Source organism: Balaenoptera musculus, chromosome 20 (genome assembly GCF_009873245.2).
Source record: "Balaenoptera musculus isolate JJ_BM4_2016_0621 chromosome 20, mBalMus1.pri.v3, whole genome shotgun sequence".
In the NCBI taxonomy this organism is placed as follows: Eukaryota; Metazoa; Chordata; class Mammalia; order Artiodactyla; family Balaenopteridae; genus Balaenoptera; species Balaenoptera musculus.
This window is the reverse complement of record NC_045804.1, coordinates 12,963,735-12,980,939: the sequence shown is the minus strand read 5'-3', so window position 1 is coordinate 12,980,939 and position 17,205 is coordinate 12,963,735. Positions and strand designations below refer to the sequence as shown.

General features: G+C 42.5%; 1 protein-coding gene across 3 annotated transcripts in view; it reads left to right on the top strand.

The window, feature by feature from the left end:
• The window catches only part of WDR45B (WD repeat domain 45B), a 38,138-nt gene that overhangs the window by 6,361 nt on the left and 14,572 nt on the right, over positions 1-17,205 (top strand). For 2 of the 3 annotated variants that reach the window (XM_036837115.1, XM_036837117.1), the window contains exon 3: positions 15,943-16,044. The exons of the other annotated variant lie outside the window; for it this stretch is intronic. In XM_036837115.1, coding sequence (XP_036693010.1) covers positions 15,943-16,044 — 102 coding nt within the window. The remainder of the gene's footprint in view (positions 1-15,942; positions 16,045-17,205) is intronic. 3 annotated transcript variants of the gene reach the window in all.

Sequence of the window (17,205 nt, the reverse complement as noted above, 5' to 3'; positions counted from 1 at the left end):
CTTGAAAATTTCAAGATACTTTTTACTTAAATTGACCTACAAACTTCGGAGTTACAGACTTTAGTTTCAAAGTTGAATCATTAGAGGCATATTAAAAACTGCTTCCTAATTAATGAAATGTTTCCAGTAAATCTAGGATTTCTTATAAAAATAAGTTAAACAAGAAGCGTCTAAACCTCCTAAGTGCCAGGAAGATTTGCTGCTGTCATGTCACAGTGCCGTGTTTGTTCCCTGTCCCTGCTCAGCTGCACTGTGTCTGGGACAGGCCGTCCCTGAGCTTAGCTTGTAGCGAATTTTGAATTTGCGAGGGATCCAGTAGGGCTGTGTGGTGCTTACTAATGATGTGTTTAAGGACTTCTACGTGCACTTGCAGGCTAGTCTGCTGCTACATTTCTGGCAGCTAACTCAACAGTAGAAAATAGGCAGAAGACTTGACCTTATTCCTTTTTTATCTTTGAGATTTACTTTCCTAAACGAGGAACGAAGTGTGCCTGCATTGTAGGGTCATTCCCAGATCTGGGCTCTCAGCCTTGTCTCTGCTGTGACCGTGGCTCTGAGTAAGGGGACTGCACGACTGGCCGTGAGTCGAATGCGTCTTGCAGGCACACCCACCATTGGGTGGAGCTGGCAGTGCTGGGATGCTGTGGGCATCCTGGGACCCCAGTGGAGGCAGCTTTCTTCTCCGAGGTGTTGTAGGTCCTGCGTCCCGTGCACAGAGCAGCGTGGCTCAGCTCAGGGGAGGCGTGGGAGGCGTGGGAGCCCTGGGAGCACAGCCCATGTGGTGTTCTCACAGGGATGCTGTGGGGTCAGAGTGTAGAACTCCGATTCATGTGTATCACGTACACATCCAAGCATATCCTGGAAGGAAGGTTCAAATCATAATTTGAACAAAGATGTGTCAAGAGTGATGCCTTTGGATAAAATTATATCTAAGTGGTTATAGAAGTAAAAGGAGTACTAAAAAGTACTAAAAAGTCCACTCCACTCTTCATTTAGAAACACAACCCTCCCACATTCCAAAGCTGACTAGAACTTTTGTAGCCTACTTGGATGAACGTGCAAGGTCCTCAAGGCGGGCAGCAGGGTCCAGAGGAGTCCCCTTGTCTTTAGCGCCGCCCACCTTTTCCTCCATGTGACCAGTGCTCACACATGTAACATTGGCAGCCATGTGTGGGGAAGCAGAGGGGACACAGAGGCCCAGAGGGGATGCCGAGTGACAGGTGGAGCAGCAGGTGAGTCTGCTTGTTCCTGAGCCCACTGAGTGCTGCCCTGGGGGCTGAGGATGCAGTAATGAATAATATGGGCAGGGTCCTCGGTGAGACTACCCAGTGTCTGGAAATAAGAGGTGACCTGTTTACACACAGTCCTTGACATTGCCCGGTTCAGCACCTGCCTGACCTGACAGTCTGTCGGGGCCTTACCCATGGCCCAACATCCTCCAGTTTCAGAGCAGGTCCTGTGGGCTCCACACCCTGCTTGGTCAGCCCAGCACATTGTATATATGTACCACAACTTCTTTATCCATTCGTCTGCCGATGGGCATTTAGGTTGCTTCCATGACCTGGCTATTGTAAATAGTGCTGCAATGAACATTCGGGTGCATGTGTCTTTTTGAATTACGGTTTTCTCTGGGTATATGCCCAGTAGTGGGATTGCTGGGTCATATGGTAATTCTATTTTTAGTTTTTTAAGGAACCTCCATATTGTTCTCTGTAGTGGCTGTATCAATTTACACTCCCACCAACAGTGCAAGAGGGTTCCCTTTTCTCCACACCCTCTCCAGCATTTGTTGTTTGTAGATTTTCTGATGATGCCCATTCTGACTGGTGTGAGGTGATACCTCATGGTAGTTTTGATTTGCATTTCTCTAATAATTAGTGATGTTGAGCATCTTTTCATGTGCTTCGTGGCCGTCTGTATGTCTTCTTTGGAGAAATGTCTATTTAGGCCTTCTGCCCATTTTTGGATTGGGGTGTTTGTTTCTTTAATATTGAGCTGAATGAGCTGTTTATATATTTTGGAGATTAATCCTTTGTCCGTTGATTCGTTTGCAAATATTTTCTCCCATTCTGAGGGTTGTCTTTTAGTCTTGTTTATGGTTTCCTTTGCTGTGCAAAAGCTTTGAAGTTTCATTAGGTCCCATTTGTTTATTTTTGTTTTTATTTCCATTACTCTAGGAGGTGGATCAAAAAAGATCTTGCTGTGATTTATGTCAGAGTGTTCTTCCTATGTTTTCCTCTAAGAGTTTTATAGTGTCCAGTCTTACATTTAGGTCTCTAATCCATTTTGAGTTTATTTTTGTGTATGGTGTTAGGGAGTATTCTAATTTCATTCTTTTACATGTAGCTGTCCAGTTTTCCCAGCACCACTTATTGAAGAGACTGTCTTTTCTCCATTGTATATCTTTGCCTCCTTTGTCATAGATTAGTTGACCATAGGTGCGTGGGTTTATCTCTGGGCTTTCTATCTTGTTCCATTGATCTGTGTTTCTGTTTTTGTGCCAGCACCATATTGTCTTGATTACTGTAGCTTTGTAGTATAGTCTGAAGTCAGGGAGTCTGATTCCTCTAGCTCCGTTTTTTTCCCTCAAGAGTGCTTTGGCTATTCGGGGTCTTTTGTGTCTCCATACAAATTTTAAGATGATTTGTTCTAGCTCCGTAAAAAATGCCATTGGTAATTTGATAGGGATTGCATTGAATCTGTAGATTGCTTTGGGTAGTATAGTCATTTTCACAATGTTGATTCTTCCAATCCAAGAACATGGTATCTCTCTCCATCTGTTGGTATCATCTTTAATTTATTTCATCAGTGTCTTATAGTTTTCTGCATACAGGTCTTTTGTCTCCCTAGGCAGGTTTATTCCTAGGTATTTTATTCTTTTTGTTGCAATGGTAAATGGGAGTGTTTCCATAATTTCTCTTTCAGATTTTTCATCATTAGTGTATAGGAATGCAAGAGATTTCTGTGCATTAATTTTGTATCCTGCAACTTTACCAAATTCATTAATTAGCTCTAGCAGTTTTCTGGTGGCAGTTTTAGGATTCTCTATGTATAGTATCATGTCATCTGCAAACAGTGACAGTTTTACTTCTTCTTTTCCAATTTGTATTTCTTTTTCTTCTCTGATTGCCGTGGCTAGGACTTCCAGAACTATGTTGAATAATAGTGGTGAGAGTGGACATCCTTGTCTCGTTCCTGATCTTAGAGGAAATGCTTTCAGTTTTTCACCATTGAGAATGATGTTTGCTGTGGGTTTGTCATATATGACCTTTATTATGTTGAGGTAGGTTCCCTCTGTGCCCACTTTCTGGAGAGTTTTTATCATAAATGGGTGTTGAATTTTGTCAAAAGCTTTTTCTGCATCTATTGAGATGATCATATGGTTTTTATTCTTCAATTTGTTAATATGGTGTATCACATTGATTGACTTGCGTATATTGAAGAATCCTTGCATCCCTGGGATAAATCCCACTTGATCGTGGTGTATGATCCTTTTAATGTGTTGTTGGATTCTGTTTGCTAGTATTTTGTTGAGGATTTTTGCATCTATATTCATCAGTGATATTGGTCTGTAATTTTCTTTTTTTGTAGTGTCTTTGTCTAGTTTTGGTATCAGGGTGATGGTGGCCTCATAGAATGAGTTTGAGAGTGTTCCTTCCTCTGCAATTTTTTGGAAGAGTTTGAGAAGGATAGGTGTTAGCTCTTTTCTAAATGTGTGATAGAATTCATCTGTGAAGCCATCTGGTCCTGGACTTTTGTTTGTTGGAAGATTTTTAATCACAGTTTCAATTTCATTATTTGTGATTGGTCTGTTCATATTTTCTGTTTCTTCCTGGTTCAGTCTTGGAAGGTTATACCTTTCTAAGAAATTGTCCATTTCTTCCAGGTTGTCCATTTTATTGGCATAGAGTTGCTTGTAGTAGTCTCTTAGGATGCTTTGTATTTCTGCGGTGTCTGTTGTAACTTCTCCTTTTTCATTTCTGATTTTATTGATTTGAGTCCTCTCCCTCTTTTTCTTGATGAGTCTGGCTAATGGCTTATCAATTTTGTTTATCTTCTCAAAGAACCAGCTTTTAGTTTTATTGATCTTTTTTGTTGTTTTCTTTGTTTCTATTTCATTTATTTCCGCTCTGATCTTTATGATTTCTTTCCTTCTGCTAACTTTGGGTTTTGTTTGTTCTTCTTTCTCTAGTTTCTTTAGGTGTAAGGTTAGATTGTTTATTTGAGATTTTTCTTGTTTCTTGAGATAGGCTTGTATAGCTATAAACTTCCCTCTTAGAACTGCTTTTGCTGCATCCCATAGGTTTTGGGTCGTCGTGTTTTCATTGTCATTTGTCTCTAGGTATTTTTTGATTTCCTCTTTGATTTCTTCAGTGATCTCTTGGTTATTTAGTAATGTATTGTTTAGCCTCCATGTGTTTGTGTTTTTTACGTTTTTTTCCCTGTAATTCATTTCTAATCTCATAGCGTTGTGGTCAGAAAAGATGCTTGATATGATTTCAATTTTCTTAGATTTACTGAGGCTTGATTTGTGACCCAAGATGTGATCTATCCTGGAGAATGTTCCGTGCGCACTTGAGAAGAACGTGTAATCTGCTGTTTTTGGATGGAATGTCCTATAAATATCAATTAAATCTATCTGGTCTATTGTGTCATTTAAAGCTTCTGTTTCCTTATTTATTTTCATTTTGGATGATCTGTCCATTAGTGTAAGTGAGGTGTTAAAGTCCCCCACTGTTATTGTGTTACTGTCGATTTCCTTTTTTATAGCTGTTAGCAGTTGCCTTATGTATTGAGGTTCTCCTATGTTGGGTGCATATATATTTATAATTGTTATATCTTCTTCTTGGATTGATCCCTTGATTATTATGTAGTGTCCTTCCTTGTCTCTTGTAACGTTCTTTATTTTAAAGTCTATTTTATCTGATATGAGTGTAGCTACTCCAGCTTTCTTTTGATTTCCATTTACATGGAATATCTTTTTCCATCCCCTCACTTTCAGTCTGTATGTGTCCCTAGGTCTGAAGTGGGTCTCTTGTAGACAGCATATATATGGGTCTTGTTTTTGTATCCATTCAGCAAGCCTGTGTCTTTTGGTTGGAGCATTTAATCCATTCACGTTTAAGGTAATTATCTATATGTATGTTCCTATGACCATTTTCTTAATTGTTTTGGGTTTGTTTTTGTAGGTCCTTTTCTTCTCTTGTGTTTCCCACTTAGAGAAGTTCCTGTAGCATTTGTTGTAGAGCTGGTTTGGTGGTGCTGAATTCTCTTAGCTTTTGCTTGTCTGTAAAGCTTTTGATTTCTCCATCGAATCTGAATGAGATCCTTGCCGGGTAGAGTAATCTTGGTTGTAGGTTCTTCCCTTTCATCACTTTAAGTATATCATGCCACTCCCTTCTGGCTTGTAGAGTTTCTGCTGAGAAATCAGCTGTTAACCTTATGGGAGTTCCCCTTGTATGTTATTTTTCATTTTTCCCTTGCTGCTTTCAGTGATTTTTCTCTGTCTTCAATTTTTGCCAATTTGATTACTATGTGTCTCAGCGTGTTTCTCCTTGGGTTTATCCTGTATGGGACTCGCTGCGCTTCCTGGACTTGGGTGGCTATTTCCTTTCCCATGTTAGGCAAGTTTTCCACTATAATCTCTTCAAATATTTTCTCTGGTCCTTTCTCTCTCTCTTCTCCTTCTGGGACCCCTATAATGCAAATGTTGTTGCGTTTAATGTTGTCCCAGAGGTCTCTTAGGGTGTCTTCATTTTTTTTCATTCTTTTTTCTTTATTCTGTTCCGCAGCAGTGAATTCCACTATTCTGTCTTCCCGGTCACTTATCCGTTCTTCTGCCTCAGTTATTCTGCTATTGATTCCTCCTAGTGTAGTTTTTATTTCAGTTATTGTATTGTTCATCTCTGTTTGTTTGTTCTTTAATTCTTCTAGGTCTTTGTTAAACATTTCTTGCATCTTCTCGAGCTTTGCCTCCATTCTTTTTCCAAGGTCCTGGATCATCTTCACTATCATTCTGAATTCTTTTTCTGGAAGGTTGCCTATCTCCACTTCATTTAGTTGTTTTTCTGGGGTTTTATCTTGTTCCTTCATCTGGTACATAGCCCTCTGCCTTTTCATCTTGTCTGTCTTTCTGTGAATGTGGTTTTTGTTCCACAGGCTGCAGGATTGTAGTTCTTCTTGCTTCTGCTGTCTGCCCTCTGGTGGATGAGGCTGTGTAAGAGGCTTGATGGGAGGGACTGGTGGTGGGTAGAGCTGACTGTTGCTCTGGTGGGCAGAGCTCAGTAAAACTTTAATCCACTTGACTGTTGATGGGTGGGGCTGGGTTCCCTCCCTGTTGGTTGTTTGGCCTGAGGTAACCCAACACTGGAGCCTACCTGGGCTCTTTGGTGGGGCTAATGACAGACTCTGGGAGGGCTCACGCCAAGGAGTACTTCCCAGAACTTCTGCTGCCAGTGTCCTTGTCCCCACAGTGAGCCACAGCCCCCCCCTCCCCCACCTCTGCAGGAGACCCTCCAACACTACCAGATAGGTCTGGTTCAGTCTCCCCTGGGGTCACTGCTCCTTCCCCTCGGTCCCGATGCGCACACTACTTTGTGTGTGCCCTCCAAGAGTGGAGTCTCTGTTTCCCCCAGTCCTGTCGAAGTCCTGCAATCAATTCCCACTAGGCTTCGAAGTCTGATTTTTGGGCTTCCCTGGTGGCACAGTGGTTGAGAATCTGCCTGCCAATGCAGGGGACACGGGTTCGAGCCCTGGTCTGGGAAGATCCCACATGCCGCGGAGCAGCTAGGCCCGTGAGCCACAACTACTGAGCCTGCGCGTGTGGAGCTTGTGCTCCGCAACAAGAGAGGCCGCGACAATGAGAGGCCCGCGCACCGCGATGAAGAGTGGCCCCCACTCGCCGCAATTAGAGAAAGCCCTTGCACAGAGGCGAAGACCCAACACAGCCATAAATTAATTAATTAATTTTTAAAAAAAGAAAAAAAAAATGTCTGATTCTCTAGGAATTCCTCCTCCCGTTGCTGGACCCCCAGGTTGGGAAGCCTGATGTGGGGCTCAGAACCTTCACTCCAGTGGGTGGACTTCTGTGGTACAAGTGTTCTCCAGTCTGTGAGTCACCCACTCACCAGTTATGGGATTTGATTTTACTGTGATTGCGCCCCTCCTACCGTCTCACTGTGGCTTCTCCTTTGTCTTTGGATGTGGGGTATCTTTTTTGGTGAGTTCCAGTGTCTTCCTGTCGATGATTGTCCAGCAGCTAGTTGTGATTCTGGTGTTCTCGCAAGAGGGAGTGAGAGCACGTCCTTCTACTCTGCCATCTTGGTTCCTCCTCTCCGGTATTGGCCTTAAAGCATTTTATCTGAAGGAAAAAATTGGGAAAAAGACGCTAGATGCTGTGGTACATCCTGACACAGAGGTACAGTCGTGACACACTGTTAGAGGGAAAAGTTGGAAAATAGTGTGATGGTGCCAGATGGTGCCATTGGTTTGAGTTCAGTATAAGTACATGCGTGATCTCGTTTACAGCTGCTTCTACTTTATGCTTTTTTGTGTTGTTTTATTTTTATAGTGATAATATATATAATTTGTATAACGAGAAACAAGATATTTACATTAAAAGAAAACTCCTCAGAAATAGAAAGAGCTGGGGGTTGCAGGGCAGAGGCAAGATGAAAAGGCAGGGGGCTGCTGTCATGCCAGGAGGGCTGAGTTCTCCCCTTTTGTATAAGAGCCTCTCAGCGGAATGGAGGTTAAGCCAACACTCAGACGTCCTTCTCCCCCATTTTATTTCAGTTTCTTTTTTTTTTTTTTTGGCCAAGTTGCTTGTGGTATCTTATTTCCCTGACCAGGGATCGAACCTGAGCTCTCGGCAGTGAGAGCGTGGGGTCCTAACCACTGGACTGCCAGGGAATTCCCCCAGTTTCTCTTTTTTTTTTTTAAGATATTTTACATTCTTTTTTTTTTCTTTTTTTTTTTTCACACACACACCCTGTATTTTATTTTTACAAGAGATAAATAGACTGACACCAAGCATTGTAAAGGGATGACCACAACAAAAGCAACAATGATTGCAATTACCAAACATGAAACACACTCATACTATGTCATAATATTGACATTCAGTCCAGTAATCCTCCACTGTAACAGCTCCTTTACTTTGCAGTGAAAATTGATTTGTATATTCTTTGCCTCTGAGTCCTTGGGGGATTTTTTTTTTTTTAATTCAAACAGAAAGTCACAAAAATTATACTCATCCTCATCAGTTCACTCAGTCCCATGTAATTAATTTTTTTTTTCATCTTGATCTTTTGTTAGCACTTTTATGAATTCATCAGTTTTTCATTAGAGTTCTGAAAATGCTTATTCATTCAGTTTAGCAGTACAGTCAGTTACCAGAAACCTGTACCAGAAACCAGTCTTTCATGGAAAAGACTCTGACAAGTACAGTTTCTCATTTTTTTGAGGCAGGTTCTGTAGGAAGAGTGGGACCTGTCAGGTATTGATTTGTGCCTGAAGCTTTCATCAGTCAAAGTGTCCTTGGAGCCTGTCTTGTGTCCTCCATCTCTCTCTGTAGTTTAGTCTGCTGCATAGCCAGCCGCTAGGCCTGGGGACTTTTAGAGATGTGGACATTGATGAGCATCCTTGGGCGCGTGTGTCTGCTGTTCTGTCAGTGAGTGACGCCTGTTGATCTTTCAGGACCAGCCCTTGAGGCCTGGGACTTGGGGGCTCTGATGGCAACCTTGGGCTTCCTTTCGGAAGACCGCCTCCTCTCCAGCTGCAGGAGGTGGGGGTGAGACACCCTTGGGGTCTGTGGCAGGTGCTCACTGGGGTGGCAGCTGTGGCCCTGGGTGGGGGTCGCTAAAAGTCCTCTGACTCTCCTGGAGTTTGGAGTCTCGCCTTTGATTGCTTCCGCTCTTCCGAGGAAAGCCTCACGTTCCGCTTTCTCTGCCTCACCAGTTGATGCTGAAAAATCTGCTTTTCTCTTTTCCTTTCCAAAGGCCAGAGGCCATAGCAGTTTACAGTGGTCAAAACTGCTGTCTTAATCCTTAACTTTTAACATCTTTGTAATCTTGACATTGATGTTTTTCTTAATTGCATCAGAGTCAGCCATAAATAGGCATCAAGGTAAAACAAAATAATTCTGATTTCGTATAATACTGTTTTTTTGTTGTTGTTGTTAGAAAGAGGCTTAGAGAAAAATCATAGCCTGTATCATTTAAATTAAAACTTTTTAAAAACTTTGAAACAGAATGTAATATCCTTTTAACAAATTTTTGGTGATTTCTTCACGTGAAGTACTTTAGTTTTTGTTTTTTTCCCCATCCCACCTGATTGGTTCTCTGTGTCCGGGTCACATTTCAGAGGCTGCTGCGCCTCCTGGCATTTCTTCATTCTCCCATTAGCTTGGTTACATCTTGCTAAGGGAGTGACTTGCTGCTTTTAGAACTAGAGAAAACTCATGACTCTGACAAATCCAACATTAATAAGTTTGAAGTCTCAGTGCTCTCATAGTGTTGTTTGTGTTAGTATTAAATATTCTCCCTTGGTTGGATAGTATTTAAAAAATATGTTGGTTACCTCTTGGCATAATTCACAGATTTCTCTTAATAAATTTGATTCTAGAACTTAGTGAACCTGCACTGAGGAAATAATTACACTCCTAACAGACCCCCAGCACTCTTCATCTTGCAAAACTGAAACTCTGTCCCTATTAGACACTGACTCCCCTTCCCCCTCCCCCAGCCCCCACCATCCTACTTTCTGACTCTATGAATTTGTCTACTCCAGGGACTTTATATAAGTAGACTCATACAGTATTTGTCATTTTGTGACTGACTTATTTCATTTAACGTAATATCCTCAAGGTTCATCTGTGTTGTACCAGTGTTGTACCATGTTTCAGAATTTCCTTCCTTTTTAAGCTGAGTAGTATTATGTGGATGGACCATGTTTTAAGATAACCCTTAATAGACATTTGGTTTACTTCTACCTCTTGGCTGTTGTGAATAATGCTGCTGTAAACATGGGTGTGAAAATATCTCTTCACAGCCTTGATTTCAGTTCTTTTGAATGTATACCAACAAGTGGGATTGCTGGATCATGTGGTAGTCTGTTTTTAATTTTTTATTTTATTTTATTTATTTATTTTTGGCTGTGCTGGGTCTTCGTTTCTGTGCGAGGGCTTTCTCTAGTTGCGGCAAGTGGGGGCCACTCTTCATCGCGGTGCGCGGGCCTCTCACTATCGCGGCCTCTCTTGTTGTGGAGCACAGGCTCCAGACGCGCAGGCTCAGTAATTGTGGCTCACGGGCCTAGTTGCTCTGCAGCATGTGGGATCCTCCCAGACCAGGGCTCGAACCCGTGTCCCCTGCATTGGCAGGCAGATTCTCAACCACTGCGCCACCAGGGAAGCCCTGTTTTTAATTTTTTGAGGAACCACCATACAGTCTCCAGTAGCAGCTGCAGTACACAGGGATTCCTATTTCTCCACATCCTTGCCAACACTTGTTATTTTCTGTGTTTTGTTTTTTGTTTTTTTGATAGTGGCCATCTTAATGGTTGTGGCAGGATATCTCATTGTGTTGTTGTTTTAATTGAAGTGTAATTGATTTACAATGTTGTGTTGGTTTCTGGTGTATGGCAAAGTGATTCAATTATCCATACATATATCTTCTTTTTCAGATTCTTTTCCATCATAGGTTATTACAAGATAACTGAGTATATATAGTTCCTTGTGCTATACGGCAGATCCTTGTTTACCTATTTTATTTTATTTTTTAAAATTAAATTATTTATTTATTTTTGGCTGTGTCGGGTCTTCGTTGCTGCATGCAGGCTTTCTCTAGTTGCGGCGAACGGGGGCTACTCTTCGTTGCAGTGCATGGGCTTCTCATTGCGGTGGCTTCTCTTGTTGCAGAGCATGGGCTCTAGGCAAGCGGGCTTCAGTAGTTGTGGCACACGGACTCAGTAGTTGTGGCTTGCAGGCTCTAGAGCGTGGGCTCAGTGGTTGTGGCGCATGGGCTTAGTTGCTCCACAGCATGTGGGATCTTCCCAGGCCAGAGCTCGAACCTGTGTCCCCTGCATTGGCAGGTGGATTCCCAACCACTGCGTCACCAGGGAAGTCCTACCTATTTTATATATAGTAGGGTGTATATGTTAATCCCAAACTCCTAATTTATCCCCCCCTCCCCCCGATCCCCTTTGGTAACTGTAAATTTGTTTTCTCTATGTCTGTGAGTCTATTTCTGTTTTGTAAGTGAGTTCATTTGTATCAGCTTTTAATTATTTTTTTATTTTTACAATATTTATTTATTTATTTTGGCTGTGTTGGGTCTTAGTTGCAGCACGCGGGGTCTTTCATTGTGGTGTGTGGGCTTAGTTGCCCCACGACATGTGGGATCTTAGTTCCCCAGCCAGGGATTGAACCGGTGTTCCCTGCATTGCAAGACAGATTCTTAACCACTGGACCACCAGGGAAGTCCCATTTGTATCATTTTTTTAGATTCCACATATAAGTGATATATGATATTTGTCTTTCTCTTTCTGACTTACTTCACTTAGTATGATAATCTCTGGGTCCATCCATGTTGCTGCAAATGGCATTATTTCATTCTTTTTTAAGTCTGAGTAATATTCCATTATGTGTATATATATATATATATATATCTCATATCTTCTTTATCCTTTCATCTGTCGATGGACATTTAGGTTGCTTCCATGTCTTGGTTATTGTAAATAGTGCTGCTGCGAACATTGGGGTGCATTGTATCTTTTTGAATTAGAGTTTTCTCTGGGTATATGCCCAGGAGTGGGATTGCAGGATAATATGGTGAACTCTATTTTTAGTTTTTAAAGGAACCTCCATATTGTTCTCCATAGTGGCTGCACCAGTTTGCATTCCCACCCGCAGTGTGGGAGGGTCCCTTTTCTCCACACCCTCTCCAGCATTTATTATTTGTAGACTTTTTGATGATGGCCATTCTGACTGGTGTGAGGTGATACCTCATTGTAGTTTTGATCTGCATTTCTCTAATAATTAGCGATATTGAGCATCTTTTCATGTGCCTGTTAGCCATCTGTATGTCTTCTTTGGAGAAATGTCTGTTTAGGTCTTCTGCCCATCTTTTGATTGGGTTGTTTGTGTTTTTTTGTTATTGAGTTGTATGAGCTGTTTGTATATTTTGGAAATTAAGCCCTTCTCGGTAGCATCATTTGCAAATATTTTCTCCCAGTCCGTAGGTCGTCTTTTTGTTTTGTTCATGGTTTCCTTTGCTGTGCAAAAGCTTTTAAGTTTAATTAGGTCCCATTTGTTTGTTTTTGTTTTTATTTCTATTACTCTAGGAGATGGATCCAAAACAATATTGCTGTGATTTATTTCAAAAAGTGTTCTGCCTATGTTTTCCTCTAGGAGTTTTATGGTATCTGGTCTAACATTTAGGTGTTTTTTTTTTCTTTTGGTTTGGTTTTTTGTTGTTGTTGTTGTTGTTTTGGGTTTTTTTGGCAGCGCCATGTGGCATGGGGGATCTTAGTTCCCCGACCAGGGATCGAACCCATGTGCCCTGCAATGGAAGTGTGGAGTCTTAACCATTGGACCACCAGGGAAGTTCTACATTTAGGTTTTTAATCAATTTTGAGTTTATTTTTGTATATGGTGTTAGAGAATGTTCTAATTTCATTCTTTTACGTGTAGCGGTCCAGTTTTCCCAGCACCGTTTATTGAAGAGACTGTCTTTTTTCCTTTCTATATTCTTGTCTCCTTTGTCATAGATTAACTGATCATAGTTTGTGGGTTTATCTCTGGGCTTTCTGTCTTGTTCCATTGATCTGTGTGTCTGTTTTTGGGCCAGTACCACAGTGTTTTGATTACTGTAGCTTTGTAGTATAGTCTGAAGTCAGGAAGTGTGATTCTTCCAGCTCTCTTCTTCTTTCTCAGGATTGTTTTGGCTGTTCGGGGTCTTTAGTGTTTCCATACAAATTAAAAAATTTTTTTGTTCTATTTCTGTGAAAAATGCCATTGGTAATTTTATAGGGATTGCATTGAATCTGTAGATTGCCTTGGGTAGTATGGTCATTTTAGCAATATTAATTCTTCCAGTCCAAGAACACGGTATATCTTTCCATATGTTTGTGTCATCTTCAACACACTGACAACAGAATATCAGAGAAATTAAGGAAACAGTTGCATTTACCATTGCATCAAAAATAATAAAATACTTAGGAATAAACCTACCTAAGGAGGAAAAAGACCTGTACTCCAAAAACTAAGTTGCTGATGAAAGAAATTGAAGATGACACAAACAGATGGAAAGATGTACCGTGTTCTCATTGTGGTTTTGACTTGCATTTCTGTATTTAATGATGTTGTCCATCTTTTCATGATTGTTGAACATATATATCATCTTTGGAGAAATGTCTATTCAAGTCCTTTACCCATTTTTTATAATCCAGTTATTTGACTGTTTTTTGTTTTGTTTTATTATTGTAGGGTTCTAGGAGTTCTTTATATATTTTTGATATTAACCTCTTATCAGGTATACGATTTGCAGACATTTTCTCCCATTTTGTAGGTTTCCTTTTCAGTATAAGTTCTTTAACGCACAAAAGGTTTTAAAGTTTCATGTAGTCCCATTGGTCTGTTTTTGCTTTTTTAAAAAAAAAATTTATTATTTGCCTGCACTGGGTCTTAGTTGCGGCATGCAGGATCTTTAGTTGTGTCATGCAGGATCTTTTTTTTAGTTGCAGCATGCGGGCTCTTAGTTGTGGCATGCAGGATCTAGTTCCCTGACCAGGGATTGAACCTGGTCCCCCTGCACTGGGAGCGTGGAGTCTTAACCACTGGACCACCAGGGAAGTCCCAGTCTGTTTTTGCTTTTGTTGTCTGTGCTTTTGATGTCATGTCCAAGAAGTCATTGCCAAGTCCAGTGCCATGAAGCTTTTTGCCTTCGATTTCTTCCAGGAGTTTTGTAGTTTTGGATCATCTTACATTTAGGTCCTTAACCCATTTTGAGTTAGCTTTTTTAAAAACATTAATTAAGTAAATTAATTAATTAATTTATTTATTTTTGGCTGTGTTGGGTCTTCATTGCTGTGTGTGGGCTTTCTCTAGTTGCGCGGCGAGCGGGGGCTGCTCTTCATTGCAGTGCACGGGCTTCTCATTGCGGTGGCTTCTCTTGTTGCGGAGCACAGGCTCTAGGCACGTGGGCTTCAGTAGTTGTGGCTTGCGGGCTCTAGAGCGCAGGTTCAGTAGTTGTGGCACACGGGCTTAGCTGCTCCACAGCATGTGGGATCTTCCTGGACCAGGGATCGAACCCATTGACGGACCAGGGATCCGTCCCCTCCATTGGCAGGCATTCTTAACCACAGCACCACCAGGGAAGTCCACTGAGTTAGCTATTGTACATGATACAAGTTAAGGGTCAACTTCATTCTTCTTTGTCAGTTTTCCCAACAGCGTTTGCTGAAGAGACCGTCTTCTCCCCCACTGGTGCTCAGCATTTGTTTAATAGCCGGTTATTACAAGTTTTGCTCAGCTTTGGTCTGTTGGAGTCCATTAATCTCTTCAAGAGTGTAAAGGCCGAGGCTGAAGGTTAACCAGCAGCTAATCTCCCTGTGCCTAGTGAGTGCATCCAGGGAACCAGGTGGTGCCTGTGGTGATGGAGGCATGTCCCACACTGTGGGGTGAAGGATTCCTGCGCGGTCATGGGTCTGAGGCCGCACACTGAGCCGAGAGCGGTTTAAGGACTGAAGCATTGTAGTCCTTTCAGTTTGGGCTGTGGCCACATCCTGTTACAGCCAGAATTACTTGAGGTGGCTTGTGTGTCACAGGACCATTAAATTGTTTATAAGGAGAGCTGTGTTCCTTGTGGATAATGTTAAGCACAGAGTCCTTTCTAAGGTTTCTACTAGGCCTCAAATTTGAAACTTCTCCTTGAGCAAGCTGATGGACTTTGAGTCCATCTTGGGTGGCTCTGACTGGACAGGTAGGAGTCAATTCTTAGGTTAACTTCTGATTTTTTTTTTTTTAATTTATTTATTTATGGCTGTGTTGGGTCTTCGTTTCTGTGCGAGGGCTTTCTCTAGTTGTGGCAAGCGGGGGCCACTCTTCATCGCGGCGCGTGGGCCTCTCACTATTGCGGCCTCTCTTGTTGCGGAGCACAGGCTCCAGACGCGCAGGCTCAGTAATTGTGGCTCACGGGCCCAGCTGCTCCGCGGCATGTGGGATCTTCCCAGACCAGGGCTCGAACCTGTGTCCCCTGCATTGGCAGGCAGATTCTCAACCACTGCGCCACCAGGGAAGCCCAACTTCTGATTTTTAGAGGTTTTGTTTCTTGGCTTGCCCCTCACTGTCCCAGGAGCTCGTGGTCACAACAGACCAGAGTGGAAGCTGGGGAGATGGGGTGGGGCAGCCCTGCTGCGACAGGAACCATTCAGAGTGCAGTGTGCTTTCCTGAGCCCCACACTCCTCCTGGGGGTTCCTGTTGCTCCCCTGAGAGAGCGTGTTGGGCTTCCTTCTGTCGTGGAGCACAGCTGAAGATCTGCTGACATGTTCGTCTTCACATAATTTGTGAACATTTTTGAGCATTTCGGACTTCCAGTGGAAGAGGTGTTTAAAGTGGTGAAAAGGAATTCCAGCTTTTGCATCACAGCATAACTTTCTCAGAGCTTACAAATTTTGCTGCACCTTAAAATACGAACTCAGGTATTTCATACATTTTGCTACATTGGCTTCTTAGGCTCTTAGTGTTTACACATGAAAATACAGTTCATGATGACAGGATGCTGAGAGGTCTGAAGCTAATTATTTTCTTAGCCGGTCACTATTCTCATTTCTGATGGCAGATGCAAATTGCTGATTAAAAATCAAATTCTGACTGTTACGTTTTTACTTTTTTTCTTTTTTTTTAATTGTAAAATATACATACTGACTTATTTTTATCATTTCAGAATTTCTAGAAGGAGGAGTTGGCCATATTGAAATGTTATTTCGCTGCAACTATTTAGCTTTAGTTGGTGGTGGAAAAAAGCCGAAATACCCTCCGAACAAAGGTAAAGTAATCTTGCATTTAATAATGTACCTCATGTGTAGTCCTCTCTTGAACTTTTTAGAGTATCTTTGTGTCTCTGGCTACATTGGATCTTCCCTGGTGGCCCTGTGACACATGAAGGACTAGTCCCTGGGAAAGAAGCATCCAGAAAGAGAGTGTCTTTTCTCTGCTGCTCCTGGGAGAAGAAACGTGTGACCAGGGTCACTTGTCCCCATGGACATAGAGCACGTGCTTTTCAGTTGTGTTGGCTGGATGGGGGCCTTTGCCCTGTTTTGTTCTGGATGTTCTTCTGCGGTTGGTGTCCTGTGCTGTGAGTTCCTTTTAAAGCCAGGTGGGGGGAGGCTGCTTCTCCTGCAGAGAGCCACTGACTCACAGAAACACATAGAACAGAGAACAGCTGGGCTCTGGGTTGAGGAGTGTTGTTCCTGGTGTGTGTGTGTGTCTGTGTTCAAAGAGATGGCATTGTAAAGAGTGTGGCTCTTTGAAAGTAAAGGAGAGGGACTTCCCTGGTGGTGCAGTGGTTAAGAATCTGCCTGCCAATACAGGGAACATGGGTTTGAGCCTTGGTCTGGGAAGATCCCACATGCTGCGGAGCAGCTAAGCCCGGGCACCGCAACTACTGAGCCTGCGCTCTAGAGGCCGTGAGCCACAACTACTGAAGCCCGCACGCCTAGAGCCCATGCTCCACAACAAGAGAAGCCACTGCAATGAGAAGTCCGCGCACCACAACAAAGAGTAGCCCCCGCTCGCCGCAACTAGAGAAAGCCCGTGCGCAGCAATAAAGACCCAACACAGCTAAATAAATAAACAAATAAATAAATAAATAATTTTTTTAAAAAGAAGAAAGTAAGGGAGAAACAGAAACTTTACAACCACAGCTGAATATCGCGTGCCTGTAACTAGGTATCATTTGGGGCACGAGGAAGAAATCCAGGAAAGGAGGGTAGAGCAGGGGAAGAGGGGCAGGTGGATGGGGGCGGGGGTGGGGAAAGATGTGGGGGTCTCGCATGCCAGGTGAGGGTGTGGTTGGAAAGCAGTACCAGCAGGTCTCAGGAACGTTCTAGTCTAGAAGCAAGTAAGTGTAAGGCTGAGGAGACTCAGAGGTTGGAGGCAGAAAGGGGAGACATGTTCACAGGAAGAGGCAGGAGAGGGAAGTGAGTGT